General features: G+C 34.6%; 2 protein-coding genes across 2 annotated transcripts in view; one reads left to right on the forward strand and one right to left on the reverse strand.

Moving 5' to 3' along the window:
- COG5 (component of oligomeric golgi complex 5) overlaps positions 1–19254 on the forward strand; it is a 382415-nt gene that overhangs the window by 91624 nt on the left and 271537 nt on the right. The gene's annotated exons all lie outside the window — the stretch shown is intronic.
- GPR22 (G protein-coupled receptor 22) lies at positions 17072–18414 on the reverse strand. Its single transcript, XM_007944414.1, has one exon. It carries the CDS (start codon positions 18371–18373, stop codon positions 17072–17074), a length of 1302 nt encoding a protein of 433 aa, XP_007942605.1. The 5' UTR covers positions 18374–18414.

Consider the following 19254-nt stretch of genomic DNA (forward strand, 5'->3'; position numbering starts at 1 on the left):
GGCAGACCGGCCGCTCAGAACCCAGTCATGTGATCCATCATGGGAACCACCACTCACAACTGGAGTCCAGCCAAGTTGACACATCTTCAACTATCACAGGTACTATACCACCAGAGCTCCTAATTTATTTACATAGTCTGCTATTGTTTATTGTTTCGGTGGTTTATATTTGTTCACTAGTAAAGCCAGTGCTTTGATGACCATCCTTTAACATACACCTTTGCACAATGATGCAATTGTTTCCTTAGGATCCACTTTTTAGGTGGCATTTCTGGTCAAAGGTCGTGTTTCAGGTTTTGCTCAATATTGCAAAACAAAATAGATTTCTAGTAGCAGTGTTGATGAGCATACAACACACACCTTTGCCAAAATTCATAGATGCTAGCATTTTAAAAATATTTGCTGATCGATCACGTATGTGAAAATTGGTATGTATTATTTTAATTTGTTTCTAATTCTAATTTGCATTTGTTTTGCTGACTCTGGTTTAATAGTTACATGATTGTCATTTGTTTTTCATTAGTGAGTTACCTATTGGTGTCCTTTGCAGCTTTTCCTATTGCTGTGTTTATTTAAAGTGTTCTTTACATAATTAAAGTACATTTCCCTTATTACTATATAAACAAAAAACCAAACTCACTGCCCTCAAGCTGGATCCGACTTATAGTGACCCCTCCTTGGATTTCTAAGGCGGTATCCCTACGGAAGTAGATCGCCTACTATATAGGTTATAAATATGTTTTTCAGTTTGTTGTATTTTATTCTTCTTTGAGTCTTTATATTTAACTTTAAAAGTTTTTAAAAGTCTTTCTGTATAACTTTAAAAGTTTTATATTACATTTGTTAATCCTTTACTTAAGAATAGATTCCTTACCATAATATTACAGAAATACACACATCCATATCCTTCAAATATTTTTATGGTTTTGTTTGTACCCATCTGAAGGTTAGTTGGTATAACTTTCACATAGAGTCATTGCATCTCACAACTTGAGGGAGTATCACTGTCTCATGGAATACAGTATGAACTGTATAGCCTGGAGTGGTGCAATTCACTGACCCTGGGAATAGGCACTGAACTTTATTTTTCTGATGTTGAGTTATTTTCTCAACACAGTTTAGTGACTGATCCATCCCTTCACCACAAATCTGAAATATCCATTATTTCATAATATCTTCTTATGTTTTCTTCATTCTTTAGATTTCTTATTGGATATCAGTTGTTTATGTGTCAGCCAAAGTGAATTACTCCCTGGTCTGCAGACCTTGTTTCCTTGTTTCTGGTAATTACTTACACTATATGTCTGCTTGATCTGTCGTACTTGTCACATATCATTGGCCAGTCTCATCTCTTCTTCAAAGTTTATTTCCAATCATTTCCTTACTGTAGTTTTTCCACATATACCTTACAATTGCTTCTTTTCCTTTGACCCATTGCTATTTGTTTATACTTATTATTATAGTTATATTTTGTCATATGATACTATGTTGGCACATCTGTCTTACGTCCGCCACTTTTGTAAGCTCATACAACTACTAACCATTTATGAAATGTTCACATTGAGGGACATAAGGGCTAAGTACTATGATAATGGACCATTTAAAAGTGCTTTTATAATTTTTTTAATGCTGATAACAGCCTTCTTTAGATAGTAACTAGGATTTTATGATTACTACTGTTTGACAATTTTGTCTTGGCGTTTTGTGATCCTGTGACATATGTTATTCATTAAGTTTTTAGAAACATTTGTATAGTCTGTGAAGTTAATTGTGTCATAAAACCAGTACACATATTTGTTAATGTAAATGGTACTGATAGAAGAATACCTTATTTAAAAGAAAAAGCGCCTCGTATCTTATTTCCTGTATTTAACAACAGTGATAAAATATTTATATGGTGTCTTTTATCATGTAACTAAGAACACAATTATTTCCCTTTAGCTTTTGTTGTATCCATTCTAACTGTATCTTTGAATTATGGATACTCACTCACTCACTGCCGTCAAGTTGGATCCGACTCATAGTGACCCCTCCTTGAGTTTCCGAGGCAGTATCTCTATGGAAGTAGATTGCCCAACCTTCCTTCCGAGGAGTGGCTGGTGGGTTTGACCCGCCAGCTTTCTGGTTAGCAGTCAAATGCCTTAAGCATTATGCTACCAGAGCTCCTTGAATTATGTATAAAAACCAAACCAAACCAAATTCACTGCCGTGGAGTCGGATCTGGCTCATAGCAACCCTTCCTTGGGTTTCTGAAGCAGTATCACTACAGAAGTAGATTGCCCAACCTTCCTTCCAAGGAGTGGTTGGTAGGTTTGAACCACCAGCCTTCTGGTTAGCAGTCAAATGCCTTAGGCACTGTGCCACCAGAGATAGGAAGCAGATATTTTAGTGAGAATCATAAATTTCAAGCAAAGTAGATTTTTCAGAAAATGATAATTAGTTGATGAAAATTCAGTTCTTCAGCTTGTCATTTCAGAATTTGCACCTCTGTGCAAGGTTAGGGTGGCCTTCTCCAAATGTTCGTCTTAGCCTCAGCTCAGGTTGCTGTTAAGGTCTGTGGTTCTGCATTTATTCATTTCTCTGTCAATTATTTTTTACAGAATTTGTTGAGAGAATATTTATGGAAGAGTTTTATGAAGGCTAATTGATCTAGAATCTCTCCTTGAATTAAGCCAGAATAATAGGGGGAAGCTTGGGCAATCTACTTCCGTAGTGAAACTGCCTTGGAAACCCAAGGCGATGGGGTTGCTATGAGTTGGATCTGACTCAATGGCAGTGAGTTTGGTTTGGTTTGTTTTTTTCAGTAGAGGGTTTTACACCTGTACACACTATATTATTCATTCCCATATAATTGTTTTCACCAAATTTCTCTTTAGTTTGATGTCATTATTACAAATTGAGGACAATTTTAAGAACCAACTTTATAAGACATGTTGCTTTTTTGTAATATAGTGGCCATTTCTGTACACTAAGGGACATAAGAAACAGAACCCACTTTGGATTACATATTATATATACTTCCTGAGAAGACCTATGAGAGACACTGTTTCTCTGGTCTGAATGCCAGGAATAGTTTGTACTTCTGCTGCACAGCTAGAGCATTTTTTTTTTTTTTAATGGATGCTCGAAGTCGTGTAATCAACCCCTTTCCCTCTTTAAATTACCTAATAGAAAACCTAGGGAACAGTTTATGGCTCACCTTTTGCAAGAATGGTAGGACTTAATGATAAGAATTTTGTATTTTCATTTCATACCAGACTTTCTTATTTTTTTTAAATAATTCTTTTCACTTTCCTTGCCCTAATTTTATTACTTATTTTATTATTTAGTTTAATTGTATCTAATACTGTATGCTTCTTATGCCACTGTTATGGTCTCCTTAGGATAAGGCAGAACATAAATAACAAATTATATATACCATTTACCAGTTTTGCCTCCCTGCTTTCTTCCTAATACTGAAAACACTTTTGTTTTAGTTTTGGGTTTTAGACTTTTTTGAGGGTCTTATAAAATTTTGAAATATTTGCTCTAGGAAAAATGCACATACATATGTGCATAAAAAATTACGTACAGGTTCAGGGGATCTATGAGACTCAGTAAATCTTGTATCAAAATCATTTCTACTTATCTGAAATAGATTATTTGGCAAATGTCTTTCTGTAAGATGACCATATCCAATCATCAGAATGGGTATCTTTATATATTTAGTTGTATTCACTTTTGTTGTTGTTAGATGCCATTGAGTTAGTTGTGACTCAGGAACACTGTGTACAACAGAACAAAACACTGCCCAGTCTGTGCCCTCCTTACAGTTATTGCCATGCTTGAGGCCATCTTACAGCCACCGGTCAGTCCATCTTGTTGAGGGTCTTCCTCTTTTTTGCTGACCCTCTACCAAGTATGATATCCTTGTCCAGGGACTGGTCCCTTCTGATAACATGACCAAAGTGTAAGAGACAAAGTCTGGCCATTCTCACTTCTAAGGAACATTCTGGCTATGCTTCTAAGACAAATTTGTACAATCTTTTGGCAGTCTGTGGTATATTTAATATTCTTCCCCAACACCACAAATCAATTAGTCTTCCTTATTTATTGTCTAGCATTCACATGCCTAATGAGGGTATTGAAAATACCATGGCTTGGGTCAGGCCCACCATAGTCTTCAATGTGACATTTTTGCTTTTTAATATTTTAAAGAGGACTTTTGTGCACATTTGCCCACTGCAGTACATTGTTTTTTTTCTCGACTGCTGCTTCCATGGAAATTGATTGTGGATCCAAGTAGAATTAAATCCTTGACAACCTCAATCTTTTCTCCACTTAGCATGAGGTAGCTTATTGGTCCAGATGTGAGGGGTTATGTTTTATGGTGAAGTGTAATCCATACCGAATGCTATAGTCTTTGATCTTGATCAGTAAGTGCTTCAAGTCTTCTTCACTTTCAGTAAGAAAGGTTATATTATGTGTATGTCTAGGTTGTTAATGAGCCTTCCTCCAATCCTGATGCCACATTATAGACAAGCTTCTCGGATTATTTACTCAGCATACAGATTGAATAAGTATGATGAAAGGATACAACCCTGATGCACATCTTTCCTGATTTTAAACCATGCAGTATTTCTATGGTTTATGTATAGGTTCCTCATAATCACTATTAAATATTTAAGAATTTTCTTGATCATATGCTGTCTCCTGCAATAGCTGACCATCGACCAGTTCTTTTTGGTACAATGGCTGTGTATTTGTTACCATCTTCTTTTGATGGTTCCTGCATCATCAGTAGTTTGCTCATAGAATCCTTCAAAATTACAACTCAAAGCTTGAATTTTTTCTTCAGTTCTTTCAGCTTGAGACATTCTGAGCGTGTTCTTCCCTTTGGTTGTCTAGCTCTAAGTGTTGTACCTTTCATCATAATACTTTGTCTTCTCAAGCTACCCTTTGAGACATCCTGAGTGTGTTCTTGCCTTTGGTTGTCTAGTTCTAAGTGTTGTATCTTTCATCATAATACTTTACTTTGTCTTCTCAAGCTACCCTTTGAAATTGTCTGCTCAGCTCTTTTACTTCATCATTTTATCCATTCACTTTAGCTATTCTCCGTTCAAGAGCAAGTTTCAGGGTCTCTTCTGGCATCCATTTTGGTCTTCCTTCCCTGTCTTTTTAATGGCCTTTTGCTTTCATCATGTATGATATCCTTGATGTCATCGCACAACTCATCTGGTCTTTCGTCGTTGGTATTCAGTGCATCAAATCTGTTTTTCAGGTGGTCTCTAAATTCAGGTGGAATGTACTCAAGGTTGTATTTTGGCTCTCATGGACTTGTTTTCATTGTTTTTAGCTTCCACTTAAACTTGCATATGAGCAAATGATGGTCTGTGCACAGTTAGCCCCTGTCCTCGTTCTGAGTGTTGAGCTTCTTCATCATGGCTTTCCACAGACGTAGTCAATTTCATTCCTGTGTATTCCATCTGGCCAGCTGCATTTATGTTGTTGAAAAAAGGTGTTTGCAATGAATAAGTCTAAATGCTACACCATTCTTCATCAATTTGTCTTTCCCAGCATAGTGGACCATTCAAAATGATTCAGAATGGCCAATACCAGTACATTTTAGCTCATTAATACCTAACATATAGGTCTTTTTGCATTCCATTTCATTTTTGACAACTTTCAATTTCCCTAGATTCATACTCAATGTATTTCACATTTTTTATTATTATTGGATATTTGCAGCTGTTATTTTCTCATTTTCAGTTATGCCACATCAGCAAATGAAGGTTCTGAAATCACCACTACATCCATGTCATTAAAGTCCATGCTACTTTGAGGAGGCATCTCTTCTTGACACATATTTTGAGTGCCTTCCAATCTGAGGGCAACTATGACAAACTGACAGATGAGTGGTAGTCATATTCACTAGCAACCCATTTTCAATTTGAAGTTGTTATAGGTTGGTTTTATAGTTCAATTGAGGAAAATGTTAAAAAGTAGAATAGTTATAATATCAAAATAGATGAAAAATTTTTAAAAATATATAGAGAGAAACATTTTTAATAAGACTTAGATAAGACAATGACAAAACAAAGTTATCCAGGATGAGGGAAACCATCAGCACTGGCACTGTGCAAGAAGCCAAAAGGAATTCATTGAATGCTAACTATAATTATATATGATTGAAAATAGAAGAGTTCAGCACAAAATTGTGATTGGTGGCCAATTCATTCATTACTGTCACAGGTGGGACTGTAGAAGTAGAGAAAGGACCATGATTGGGATATGTATGTAATTTGAGATTAAAAAGGAAAGAATTTTTTCTTAAAAGGTTTGGTAAGAAATATTTCTGGGGTAGTATTTCAGCAGTAACATTTGAAGTATTTAGCAAATATTAATGTTACTTAAACTATCATGAAACAGGATAGAAAATTAAAAACCAAAACACCCATTGCCGCCGAGTTGATTCTGACTCATAATGACCCTGTAGACCAGAATAGAACTGCCTCATAGGGTTTCCAAGGCTGTAAATCTTTATGGAAACAGATTGTCTCATCTTCTTCCCATGGAGTACCTAGTGGGTTTGAACCACTAACCTTTTAGTTAGCAGCCTAATTCTTTAACCTCTGGGCCACCAGAAAAGTTACCATAAATTTATCATAGTAGCTGTATATTTCATAAATGTTTCTGATGACATAAGAAAGGAAAAATGTTTAACTCAAACAATCTGCATAAGCATCTTTTTAAAAGATAGGGAAAATGTAGTTTTTCATTATTTTCACTGCAAAATTATTTCAGAAGTAATTCTTATCCTCTATATTACAGTATTAAGGAACTCTGATGGCAGAGCATAGTTGATAAAGTATTTAGATGCTACCCAGAAGGTCACTGGTTCAAACCCACCAGCCACTCCATAGAAGGATGATAAGGTAGTCTACTTCTGTAGAGATTTACAGCCTCAGAAGTGGGGGTCACTATGGGTCAGATTTGACTTAATGGCAGTGAGGTTTTAATGGAAATTTTGTATTGAAATGAGCAAAAATGCTCTCTCTAATGCTTAATTTTTGGTCAGAATAAGATAATTTAAGACAGACAGTGGCTGTAGAATTTTATATAGGTAGGCCTCAACTTACGACAAGGTTACATTCTGAAAACTCCATCTTAAGTTGGTTCTGAATTAAGTACCTCACTTTTCTTTTTTAATTTTTAGTTTTCATTATTTTTGCTTTTTATTACCAGTATCTTTATAAATCTAATATTTCTTTGTTTGGGGGTTGGAAAACATTACATGTAAACTTATATATTTTAATATATACATACATATTTTTAAAAAATACAGAAATCATAAACATTTACTCTGATAATGAGGAAGATTTGGATAATATTGGCATTTTGTCAGTTGCAGTAATAATTCCACTTGGGGATGGTCTGTATTATCTGTATTATCCCCAGGAATGGGGATGGTGTTTCTAGTCAGAAAACTAGTGACAATTGTCTGTTTGGTCCTTTTCTTTCCTCTTCTTTTTTTTCATACATGTCCTGGTAACATCTCACCAATTCCCAAATCTGCTTTTCTACCTAGCAAAGTGAACAATGTTTAGATCTCTGTTTTTAAGCTACCAAAGTTCCTATTTAGTTTTTGAAATACAACAGGTAATCTTTTCACTGCAAAAATTCTTGAACCTTCTCTCCTTCTTCTTCCTCACCTTTTCTTTGTTCTTCAGTATTTCTTTTGTCTTCAAAATTCATTAAGTCCTGATCTGTCAGTTTCCCTTCTTTGTGGTCTATGAGCTGTTCCACATCTGCAGTATCAGGTTCTAAATTCAGCATTGGGGCCATGTCCTTGATTTTTTCCACCAATCTCTTTCATCATTTTATCCTAATCAGATGCTTGGAGCATGTTCATATAACTCAATAATTTTTTCCATATTCTCTGCATGGATTTTCCCATAACTTCTTCCTGAGAATATCCGGATACACTGAGAGTCATTAAGTGTGGTTCATTATAATTCAAGTAAGTTGGGGACTACCTGTAATTAGGGAGCTCTGGTAGCATAGTGCCTAAAGCACTTGACTGCTAACCAGAAGGCTGGTGGTTCAAACTCACCAGCCATTCCTCAGAAGGAAGATGGGAAAATCTACTTCCGTAGTAATACTGCTTCGGAAACCCGAGGAGGGGTCACTATGAGTCGGGTCCGACTTGACGGCACATAACAACAACAACCTATAATTATCTGAGAATTTGAGTGAAGTAAGAGTAAATAACAATTCCATGACCCTGAGACCAGAAGATCTAGATGGTGCCCAGCTATGACTGCAAACCACTCTGAAAGAAATCACTTTAGTGAGAGGAAAATGTGGAACAAAACTCAAAATAATAATAATAATAAAAAGACCAGGCTTATACAGACTGGTGGAACCCGTGAAACCATAGCTCTTGGTTACCTTTCAAGCCTGGAACTGAACTCATTATTGTGGCTAAATTTTCAGCTAAGCCATACACAGACCTATAAGATGAATAGTAACAGCTGGGAGGTATGCACTCCTTAGAAAGATCAGCTTTAAGAGATCAAAAGGCAGTGTTTGCTCAGGGATAAAGCTCAGAAGGCAGGAATGGATTAGAAAGAAAAAAAGGGAAATGGTAACCACAGAGAGGAAGTGAGAAGAGTGTTGTTACATTGTGAGGCTTGCAGTCAATGTCACAAAACAAAATGTGTATGAACTGTTGTATTGAAAACCAATTTATTCTATATACTTTGACCCAGATCACAATAAAAAGTTTTTTTAAGAAAGGTAAATAACACTTTATAGTATCATGTTCCATATTTGGTACTGTTTTATCTTCTGAATGTGTATGATTTTAAGTTGTCATGGCACAGTGGTTAAGGCACTGGCTATTAACCAGAAGGTCAGTGGCTCAAATCACCAGCTGCTACGTGGGAGGAAGATGAGGCAATCTACTTCCACAAAGATTTGCAGTCTTTTACTGTATAAACTTTCACTTGGAAATCTTACGGGTCACTATGAGTTGGAATTGACTTGATAGCAGTTGGGTTGGTGTATGATTTTAAAAGAATTAAAAAAAAAATAATAAACTAAAATTTAGTCTTGAAGAAGCTTCTGTCCTATTGAATTATAATATGTAGAATCCAGTTGAAGTTATATTAATTAAAACAAAGTAAGTTTTTCTTTAAGAATGCAGTGTGACCTGGATTGAGTTCATAGATGCTTCATTATCTTTTTATTTATTAGTTGCCAGAATGTCATCTTGACACATAGTCTGTCTTCTAATAACAAAAACAGTGGTTCTTATGGTAGAGACTAAAGAACCCCTGAGTCTATTGTCCTAAAATAACCTTTGAACTTGGATTTGAAGTTATTTCTGTAGGTCACCTTTCACTCAAATAATAGATTGGCTCATAAAATAAACGGTAGCACCCATGAGTAATGTGCTTCCTTATATAATTAACTACATGAGACCAAACTGTCACCTTTTACCTAAAAACAAAGATGAGTAGGCAAGGTGGGAAAAGGAAGCTCCATCAGTGGAAACAGAACAAACATTGTAAAAATTATAACCAATAGCTTGGAATAATGTTAAGGGGGAGCCTAATTTACTGTATAAAACTTTCACTTAAAACACAGCAAAATATTACTGAAAAAATAATAAACAAAACAGTGGTTTCTAAACTTTACCACATGACCCTGAGGACTTACTGCCATGTGGCTATTGAAGGCTTCATTCCCAGAGATCCTGACTTGGTAAGGCTGAGGTGAGGCCTCAGGACTTGGCATTTTAAACACGCATGGTAGGGGATTCCAATATAAGTGGGTAACATTTTGAGAAACACTTTTCTAAACAACATAAATAGGATTGGAAGTTTAAAAGTTGTTCATTTTCAATTCCGCTAATATTTACTGATTAGTAAGTATATGTTGGGCACTGTTTTTGAAGCTTTATAAAAAGTTACATTGTATTACAAAGTGCTATTGTACAGTCTGAATTTAAGATAGTTTTATAAAAGTTAGGTAGCTATAGTTTGCTGGCATTTTGTGGCTTGTAAAAAGTGATAAACCAAAGCAAACCAAACCAAACTTACTGCCGTGGAGTCGATCCAACTCACAGCGACCCCTCCTTGGGTTTCAGAGGTGATATCACTACCAAAGTAGATCGCCCAACTTCCTTCTGAGTGGCTGGTGGATTTGAACTGCCAGCCTTCTGGTTAGCAGTCAAATGCCTTATGCACTACACCACCAGAGCTAAAAAGTGCTAGTTGTAAAAAAAAAAAAAAACCTCAAAAGAAAGAGACAGTAAAATTTTTAAGGGTTGGGAAGAAAATTGCTAAGAGTATAGAATATATAGATCTTATTTTTACATTTCAACTGTCCTAGGCATTAAGAGGAGCTCTGGACACAGTGGTTATGTGTTCGACTGCTAATCACAAAAGGTCAGTGTTTCGAACCCAGCAGCCACTCTGTGGGAGAAAGATGCCTTAGGCATATATTAGTCTCATGTATGTATATATATGGGAGTGCTGGTGGTGTAGTGCCTCAGGCCTTTGACTGCTAACCAGAAGGCTGGCAGTTCAAACCTACCAGCCACTCCTCGGAAGAAAGGTTGGGCAATCTATTTCCATAGAGATATTGCCTTGGAAACCCAAGGAGGGGTTGCTATGAGTCAAAATCAACTTGATGGCAGTGAGTTTGGTTTTTAATGTGTGTGTGTGTGTGTGTGTATTATATATGTATGTATGTATGTATCTCACTTCTACAGTCTAGGTTAATATGGCCAGAACTCTCATTTTTTAGCAGTAACATTAACAAAATTTATATTAAATTTAAAAAAATTATTGTACATCTACAATTTGTATGGTACCTTCATATCTGCTTGCTGAAGAAAGTGATTCCCCATAACTGTATCAACCTCTCTGCTGCTTTTTCTTTTTACTCTCTAGCATTGGTGGATATGCTCTGACTGTCAGCCTTGCTTATAATAACGTCTCAGAAATATATGACATTAAGCATTCATGGAAACAGGGTGAGGAAAATGACCCTATTCTCAGATAGACTCAGCTTTCCTCCTTTATCCTGCTTGATCCTTCAGGGTTTGATAGTGGTTGTTGTTGTTGTTATTTGCCGTCGAGTCGGCCCCGACTCATAGCGACCCCTCCTTGGGTTTCCGAGGCAGTATCACTACGGAAGTAGGATTGCCCAACCTTCCTTGCGAGGAGTGGCTGGTGGGTTTGAACCGCCAGCCTTCTGGTTAGCAGTCAAGTGCCTTAGGCACTATGCTACCAGAGCTCCCAGCTTTCTTAACATTGATAGTGGTAGGGAGTTGATATTGGTGGCAGTGACAGGACTGACAGCACTTTTTATCACTTGCAGATGGAAGTACAAAGTTTGTCATGTAAAAGGCATGGAGGTAGCTTATAGAGGTCTGTTTAAAAATGTGTATATAGAATGGTACCACTCCCTAGGATTATTTTCACATATTTTATCATGAGCAAGGAGAGAGGTATTATTGTATTTAAGTATTATTGCTCAGCTCTTCTTCTATTGTAAAAATGAATATTCTTTAAAAGATGATAGCTTTCATATTAGGGATGAGCTCAGTTTTCCATTTGCTTCTACAAAGCACCAGTCTACACTAAGTATCTATGAATTGTTCTAATACTCTAATATTTAATTTAATTCTACTTATGCAGTTTCTTTTTAAAAAATTTATTTTCATTGTTTTGGATGCATTTTAGAAAAAGGTCAAGCTCCAAATAGCTATTAATTGTCTTTGAATTCTGCCCCACAATTCTGTTCTCTTTGTATTTCTCTAAGAACTCAGCATCTCTGAGTATTTTAGGTCTTTTCTTGCCAGGTTTAATTATCTCCTTCTTTTCCTTTTTTATAATATGATCTGAGCTTTTTTTCTTAACATTTATTATTAGTTGTCTCGTGTCTCAGGAGTCTGGTGGCACAGTGGTTAAGCACTTGACTGCTAACTGAAAGGTCACTGGTTTGAGCCCACCAGCCACTTTGCAGGAAAAAGATACGGCAGTCTGCTTCTGTCAAGATTTATATCTTTGGAAACCTTCTGGGATGGTTCTTTCCTGCCCTATACGGACGAATGGACTTGACAGCGTAGATTTGCGTTGGGTGTGATTCTCGGTACATATCTGTATTTAAGGAAAAACTGAATAAACTGACATGCTGAATATAAAGTAGATAATTTAAAGCAACAATTTGAAATATTCATTTTGAATACAGCTTCCAACAACTAGAACATTTTTTGAATAATGTTACTTTTTTCTGTTTAATTTTCTGCTTTGCTAAAAAATTTTTGTTTTTTGCGCTTATTATCCATGTAGTTTATGCAAAAGCATAATTAAATAGCCCTTAGATCATTGAGGGTAATCTGGTTTCTTAGGATCTTTCTTAGAGTCATAATTTTGGATTCTTCAGTTTTATACCAGTGTTCGTCTAGTCATTTGGCAAACCCTCCTGATCTTGCTTCATATTGCCTGTTGCAATGTAGTCTTTTTGAGTTTTTGCCATCACATTTTGCCATGTCTTTCAGTACCTATCAGATGATGGCAATAGCTTCCTATCTTCTGTGCCCTACCCAACCAATTCTTTCTACATTTTGCTGTTAATTTTTCTCAGGCTCATTTCTAATTATGTTACTTCCTGTGTTGGAGTTTTCAGTCTGGCATGTAAGCCTTTTACCTTATGGTACCATTTTAACTTTCTAGATCAGTTTCTCACTTGTGTACTGCTTTCCTTCCAAAGAGAGCAATTTGCTGTTCCCAGAATATACTATAGTGGCTCTCCTAAACAATGCTTTTTTTGTGCTATTCTTGGATCTGACATAATCCCTTTGTTCTTAAATCTCTTAATAATTTTACTCTTTTAAATTACCACATTCTGCTTTCTCTTATAGACATTGCCATACTTTTAAAATTCCTTTATTCCAGATTTTAAGCTTTTGAGGATAATGGCTGTTTTATGTAATTCAAAGTATCTGCCATGATGCCACCTACATTGTAAGAATCCAAATTTTAATTAAATTGCAAGGCTTACTTAATTTTATAATGAAAAATTTTATAAAACTAAAAGTACATTGACTTTGGAAAGTGGCTTTGAAATTATTTTGTGGAATAAAACTCTCATAAAGTGGAGCTTTCTTATGTTGTTGTTATGTGCAGTTGAGTCGGCCCCAACTCATAGCAACCCCTCCTTGGGTTTCCGAGGCAATATCACTACAGAAGTAGATTGCCCAAGTTTCCTACCGAGGAGTGGCTGGTGGGTTTGAACCACCAGCCTCTGATTAGCAGTCAACTACCTTAGGCATTGTGTTCCCAGAGCTCTTTTATAATTTTAGGTTTTCACCTTTAAATCTAATCTCAGTTAAATAAAGAGTTGATTTTTAATGTCCAGAGAGATGAGAATTTGTTATAATTTTATTTGAGAGATGAAAAAATAGACTACATACTTAAAAATGGAAACCTGTAGTAAGAAGTACAGAATTATTATGAATGGCATTTTATTAAAAAGCTTAATTGTAAATTCAGTTTTCTTAATAGGTTTGAAGATGCATTGGATAGTAGTTAGTAGAATAATTAATTCCCTTTCATTAGCAAACAAAACGTAAAGTGAACAAAAATTTCCACACCATGTTGAGCTCATGTTTAAGTAGTTTTTAAAATAAAAGTTCTTATTTCTGTTCTTTTGAAGAACTGACCCAATTAACTATAATAGAAAATATGTATATGTGTGTGTGTGTGTGTGTGTAGTGACAGGAGTAGAAAAATATTGAACTATTTTTGGAAGGATCCCAAGGAGTTTATTGGAAGAATCAAGGAGTTTATTGCTGCCTTTGTGGCTTTTGTATTCTTAATTTTCATTTTATCAGGTAAAATGAGCAGTTATGCTTTTTTCCCTGGTAAAAGTTCTTTGAACTTTTTTCTGGTAAAATAAAGTGAAAATATTGACAAACGGCATAAAGGCTATCATGATAAAAATAAAAATAACTCACCTTTTCATAGAACTATTAACATATAATAAAAAATAAAAATTGTTTAAGCTTCTCATTCTCTGTTTTAAACAAAGCAGTAATTGCAAATATTTGTGACTTATTTTAAAAAACAGTTTTTAACACACAAATATTATCTGGTTTATATACTATGTACTATTTAATATATTAAAAAGCTTTCCAAAGTTTTCTGTGAGGTATGAATTTTCTTGTAAATCAATAAATGCATCCATATGCCTGAAAGATCATTCCCCGTTGCCTGTTGAGTTAGTCAATTACAACTCATAATGACCCTATAGAACAGATTAGAACTTCCGCATAGGGTTTCTAAGGGTGTAATATAATTTTTACAGAAGCAGACTGCCACATCTTTCTCCTTAAGGAACCTCTGGTGTTTTCAAACCACTGACCTTTTGGGTAACAGCAGAGTGCTCTAACCATTGGGAAATCAGGCCTCCTTGAAAGATCATAGGTGGGTGAAATGCTTGTTCATTGTCTGTTCCAATGTCAGATGTAAACAGTTAATGGTTTAGAGAGCAATAATATCATAATTGCCATTTGTATCTTTTGTTAGATTTCTTATGGAGTGCATGAAAGCAGTTAAGTAAATATGTTAGTGATCTGTGGTTTTAAACTGAGTTCTTTGGCATGCTTATAGACTTATAGCTTATATAGGTATATTTACAACATATTCAAAGACTTTTTAAATTAATATAACTGAAAATTCTAATTTTTATTAAGATTATATAAAACTAATATGAAAATTTTAAATTTTATGGTTGGGGATCCAAGTTTAAAATTGCCTTTTAAAAATTTTAATGTGTGTGATTCTCAGTACATATCTGTATTTAATGGAAAAACTGAATAAACTGACGTGCTGAATATAAAGTACATAATTTAAAGCAACAATTTGAAATATTCATTTTGAATACAGCTTCCAACAACTAGAACATTTTTTGAATAATGTTATTTTTTTCTGTTTAATTAAATTTTCTGCTTTGCTAAAAATTTTTTGTTTTTGTGCTTATTATCCATGTTGTTTATGCAAAAGCATAAACATTAATACTCTATGTCAAATATATTTGTCGAATAAAATTTTTCTTAATATTTTTATTTATGAAGTCTTAATGTCTCTTCAGAGTTTCGAAAAATAAGTTTTGCTTGCTTATGCTACATTTTGTCGAATTGAAACATTTCCTTAATTCTATAGAACAGTAGAAAACAAGGCAGAAGAAAATTGAGTTTTGCCAAGAGTTAAGATTATTGTTAACACTGTCAGAAATCAATCACTACTTAATTTGCTTAGTATCCTCAGTGGATTCAGGCTATTGAATCCTGCTGACTTCCAGAAGGATTTAGGGTATTCAGTAAATGAGACGGGATGAATCTCATTCATTTGCATTAATGCTATATATATATTGGGTTGTTTGACATTAAATTTTTTCATTTAAAACTGACTGCTACTTGGTTTAGTGAAAGCAGAATTAAAAAATAGAATAGAAACTAGTCAGGGTAACTAATTTTAAGTTATCAAGTATTTACTCATTTTGAACAATTTATTGCCATGAAACAGTGATATTTATACTCCTTGATAGGTTATTAAAGTATAGCATTTGGAAAATACCTGTTTGATAGGAGATTCTCAATCCTGAGTATCTATAGGTAAGGTGAGTAATTCATAGTTTTCCATTGATTTGAGGATTGAAGAGAAAATGTTTAAAGTGTTGTAGAATAGAAAAAGTGACAAGATTAATTTTCAAAGTGGAAATTGATTTTCAGAGTGGAAATAGATCTACTGTATTCTGAAATGCTTTAGAGTTGGGATAGTGTAGAAACACTGTATCACTGTAAGGAGCTCTGGTAGTGTAGTACCTATGGCACTTGAATGCTAACCACAAAGCTTGTGATTCAAACCCACCAGCCACTCCTCGGAAGGAGGTTAAGCAATCTACTTCCGTAGTGATACTGCCTCGGAAACCCAAGGAGGGGTCGCTATGAGTCTGGTCAACTGGATGGCAAATAAGAACAACGAAGTTGCTGTATATCTACAATTAGAACCAGTTGGCTTTGTTAAGTTATTTATTTTTTTTCAATGGTACAGTCTTTTTGTTTGCTTGTTTGTTTTATCCTTCCTGGCATTCAAACATACATAGCTATCTTCTATTTTACAAAAAGGCTGAGGTGGGTAAAGTTAGGAAATGTGTTCATTTTAATGCATCAGCTTTTATCAGAGTACTGGGGTAACCCAGAGCATCTGGCTGAGACTGAGACAAAGTGAGGAAGGGAGGGACTTGTTTGCTTTCGTTTTCTTCCTTCTCTTTATTGTTGGTTTATTTGCATATTACAGGCATAATGCCCTTGATCTGAGAAAATCAAACTATTTTTCATAGCCAACTTGAATTTTAAATTTTCCTTCTTTGGTGTACATTAACAGGATTGTTTATTATCTGCTCATGAATCTTAGAAATCTGAGAAATCCTACAGCTTTCTACATTCAAAAAAGTTTGCATCATACGTAGTTAATTATTTTTGATGTGTCAAATATTATAGCAAGTAGATTCTATCAGAAAACATTATATAGAAGTGCAGAAAATATTGGATTGTTTTAATTGCTTTGAGTCTATAATTTTTGTTTTTATATTAAAATGCAGTTTCAGTTATCATAATATAAATATACCTATCATTTGTATCTTAGAAAGAAGGCATTTTATAAAGAAAAAAAAAATCAAGGATACCTGTGTCAGTTACATTTTAAAGTTGTACACTGTTTTAAGGCTATGTATTTATTCTGTAGAAAATATGACTTACATTAATATCTTTTGATGGACATAATGTTGACAAAATATACACATGATGTTACTTCAACAAACTGCCATGCAACAAATACATTAAGTAATGAATAAATTGAATATATATGACCTAATCTAATTGACATTTACATTGAAAATTTACAACATAACCAATACTTAAAAATTTTATTCTTTTATTTGGCAGTAATTTTATTTTCACAATTTTAATTTAAAACTCATCTGAATGTGATTTTGGTGAAACTTAGAATTTGCTCTAGTCTGTGACAACCTGAGGTACCAAACATTTCTCTCTGATCTCACTATCTTCGAAGGTAATTTTTTTGTTTCTTTTGGGATCTATCCATGAGTTATGTATTACAGCATTATTGGGCAGGGGATCGGCTTCCACTATAGAAACAACTCGCTTTTTCATTTTACTTTTCAAGACCTTCTGAAATTTTTGTCTAGTGAATGCATATAACAGAGGGTGAAATATAGTTGTTCCATAAGCCATGACTAGAAAACATAATCTTAATTTTACCAAAAGGTCACTTGGGCCTAAACATAAAATGGTGGTATTTAAAACAGAAATTGGTGTCCAGCAGAGAAGAAATGTAGAAATAATCAGTAAAGACATTCTGAAGACTCTTTTTTGTCTTTCTCGTCGTTCACGGTGTCGTTTCACAGCTCGCCGGAGAGCAATTATTACAGAAACTGAAGTTCTTACACCAAAGACTACATTTCTCCCACCACTGCTTTGTGACATGTCTGTAGTCTCATGTTGCGTGGTTAGAGAAATTGTCTTTTTCTTTCTTGCTTTCTTCTTCTGCCCTGTTGAAAATCGTGTGCCTATTCGAATATTAAGAGCCTGAAGGATTTTGGTGTACGTGATTAACATTACTATGACAGTGAAGAAGAATATTGGGATCTGTACTAGCAGGTGGTAATACATTCCCAGTTCAGTGTAGTATTCATTTGTACTGACACATAAAAGTGTCTTGTTTTCCCACATATTTCCACTTTGAAGACTGAAAAAATTTACCTCAATAAAGGGAATCAGGAAGGAGAAAAAGGAAAAAATCCATATGGATGTCATTAACATTACAGCTCTGCCCATTGTCAGAATTCGGTTTGCAGGCTTCACAGAGATGTCATATCTGTCTAGAGTGATAGCAAAAACGTTGATTGCTGTAGAGACACTTGCAAAAGATACACAAGCCTCATGGAAACAGCAGATGAGAGCAGTGTTACTCTCCAGTGAAAGCAAAAGGATAACTATGGTTAGAGGAATACATCCCACGCAAATTATTACATCAAGTACATGAAGATTCATTGTAATAATGTTACTGACCGAGTTGATTAAGTTGGATTTCATGCAGTAAAGTACCAGTACGGTGAGGTTGCTGCCAAGTCCCAACACAATTTCTAACATAAGAAATCCAGTGAGAGACACTTGAAAGCTTAATGGATATGACAGTGGTTGGTACATGTTGGTGTTGATGTCATCAGTGCCATCTCGCACTGTAATGTTAGATTCAGACTGCATGTTGACTTCCAGAATGGGAGAAAAACACATTCTTTTGGAGCAGTTGGTGTTTTTCCTAGAAAGTGAAATAGAATAAACTATTTATATTTGGCAATTTAAATGACTTGTACAAAACATGTGTTCTTTGTAAAATCTTTTTTATTGTGCACCTAACAACCGGTTTAATTTTTAAGTCTGCAACTATTAATGGAAAATGTAAAATTAAGGAACTTCAAGATTGTATTGTTTTGATGTAAAAGGAAATTGGGTTTTATCTTTGAAGAAATATCTGGGTGGGAATTATTCCCATGTAATGCAAAATTATTTAGCATACTAAAAAGAATTTCCTTATTTGGGTTCTTCAAGCTTATCATTTGAGGTAATGTATTTTTGTATAATAAAACTACTCAGCATGCAAAAGTAATTTTAACCCAAGTGTTTTAAAATTTCATTTTAAACTGTTGTGAGTAGGTGGGAAATAAATGCTATTTTAATATGTTCTAGCATAATTAGTGTAGGTGTAATTATTCCTGTGAGATTTCAAATGAACAGGACAAATGTTCATTTAAACTGATTAATATACAGAGCATAGTTGGTTTTAAACTATTTGACCCATTTTCTTCATTGAAATATGTATTCAGAATTCAACAACATGCTTGGGGGATATTTGGAGTTATCTCCCACAGAAATGGGCAAATGATAACTATTTCACGTATGATGGTGAAAATGCCATTGAATTTTATACTTGGAAAATTTATCTTATAAAAATTAGAAGAAAAGGAAATTATGTTAAAGTAAAAAGAGGTCACAATGCTTGGAAAAACAACAGTAATCACTCTTATGAATGATTTTGTGACCACACCCTCTTGTATTTTGTGGAAGGAGAATTGAAATTTAAAATCGTATTGAGGGAAAAGGAGTATCTGAAGCCC

Source organism: Orycteropus afer, unplaced genomic scaffold (assembly GCF_000298275.1).
Source record: "Orycteropus afer afer isolate SDZICR_OR568_19922 unplaced genomic scaffold, OryAfe1.0 scaffold00007, whole genome shotgun sequence".
Taxonomy (NCBI): Eukaryota; Metazoa; Chordata; class Mammalia; order Tubulidentata; family Orycteropodidae; genus Orycteropus; species Orycteropus afer.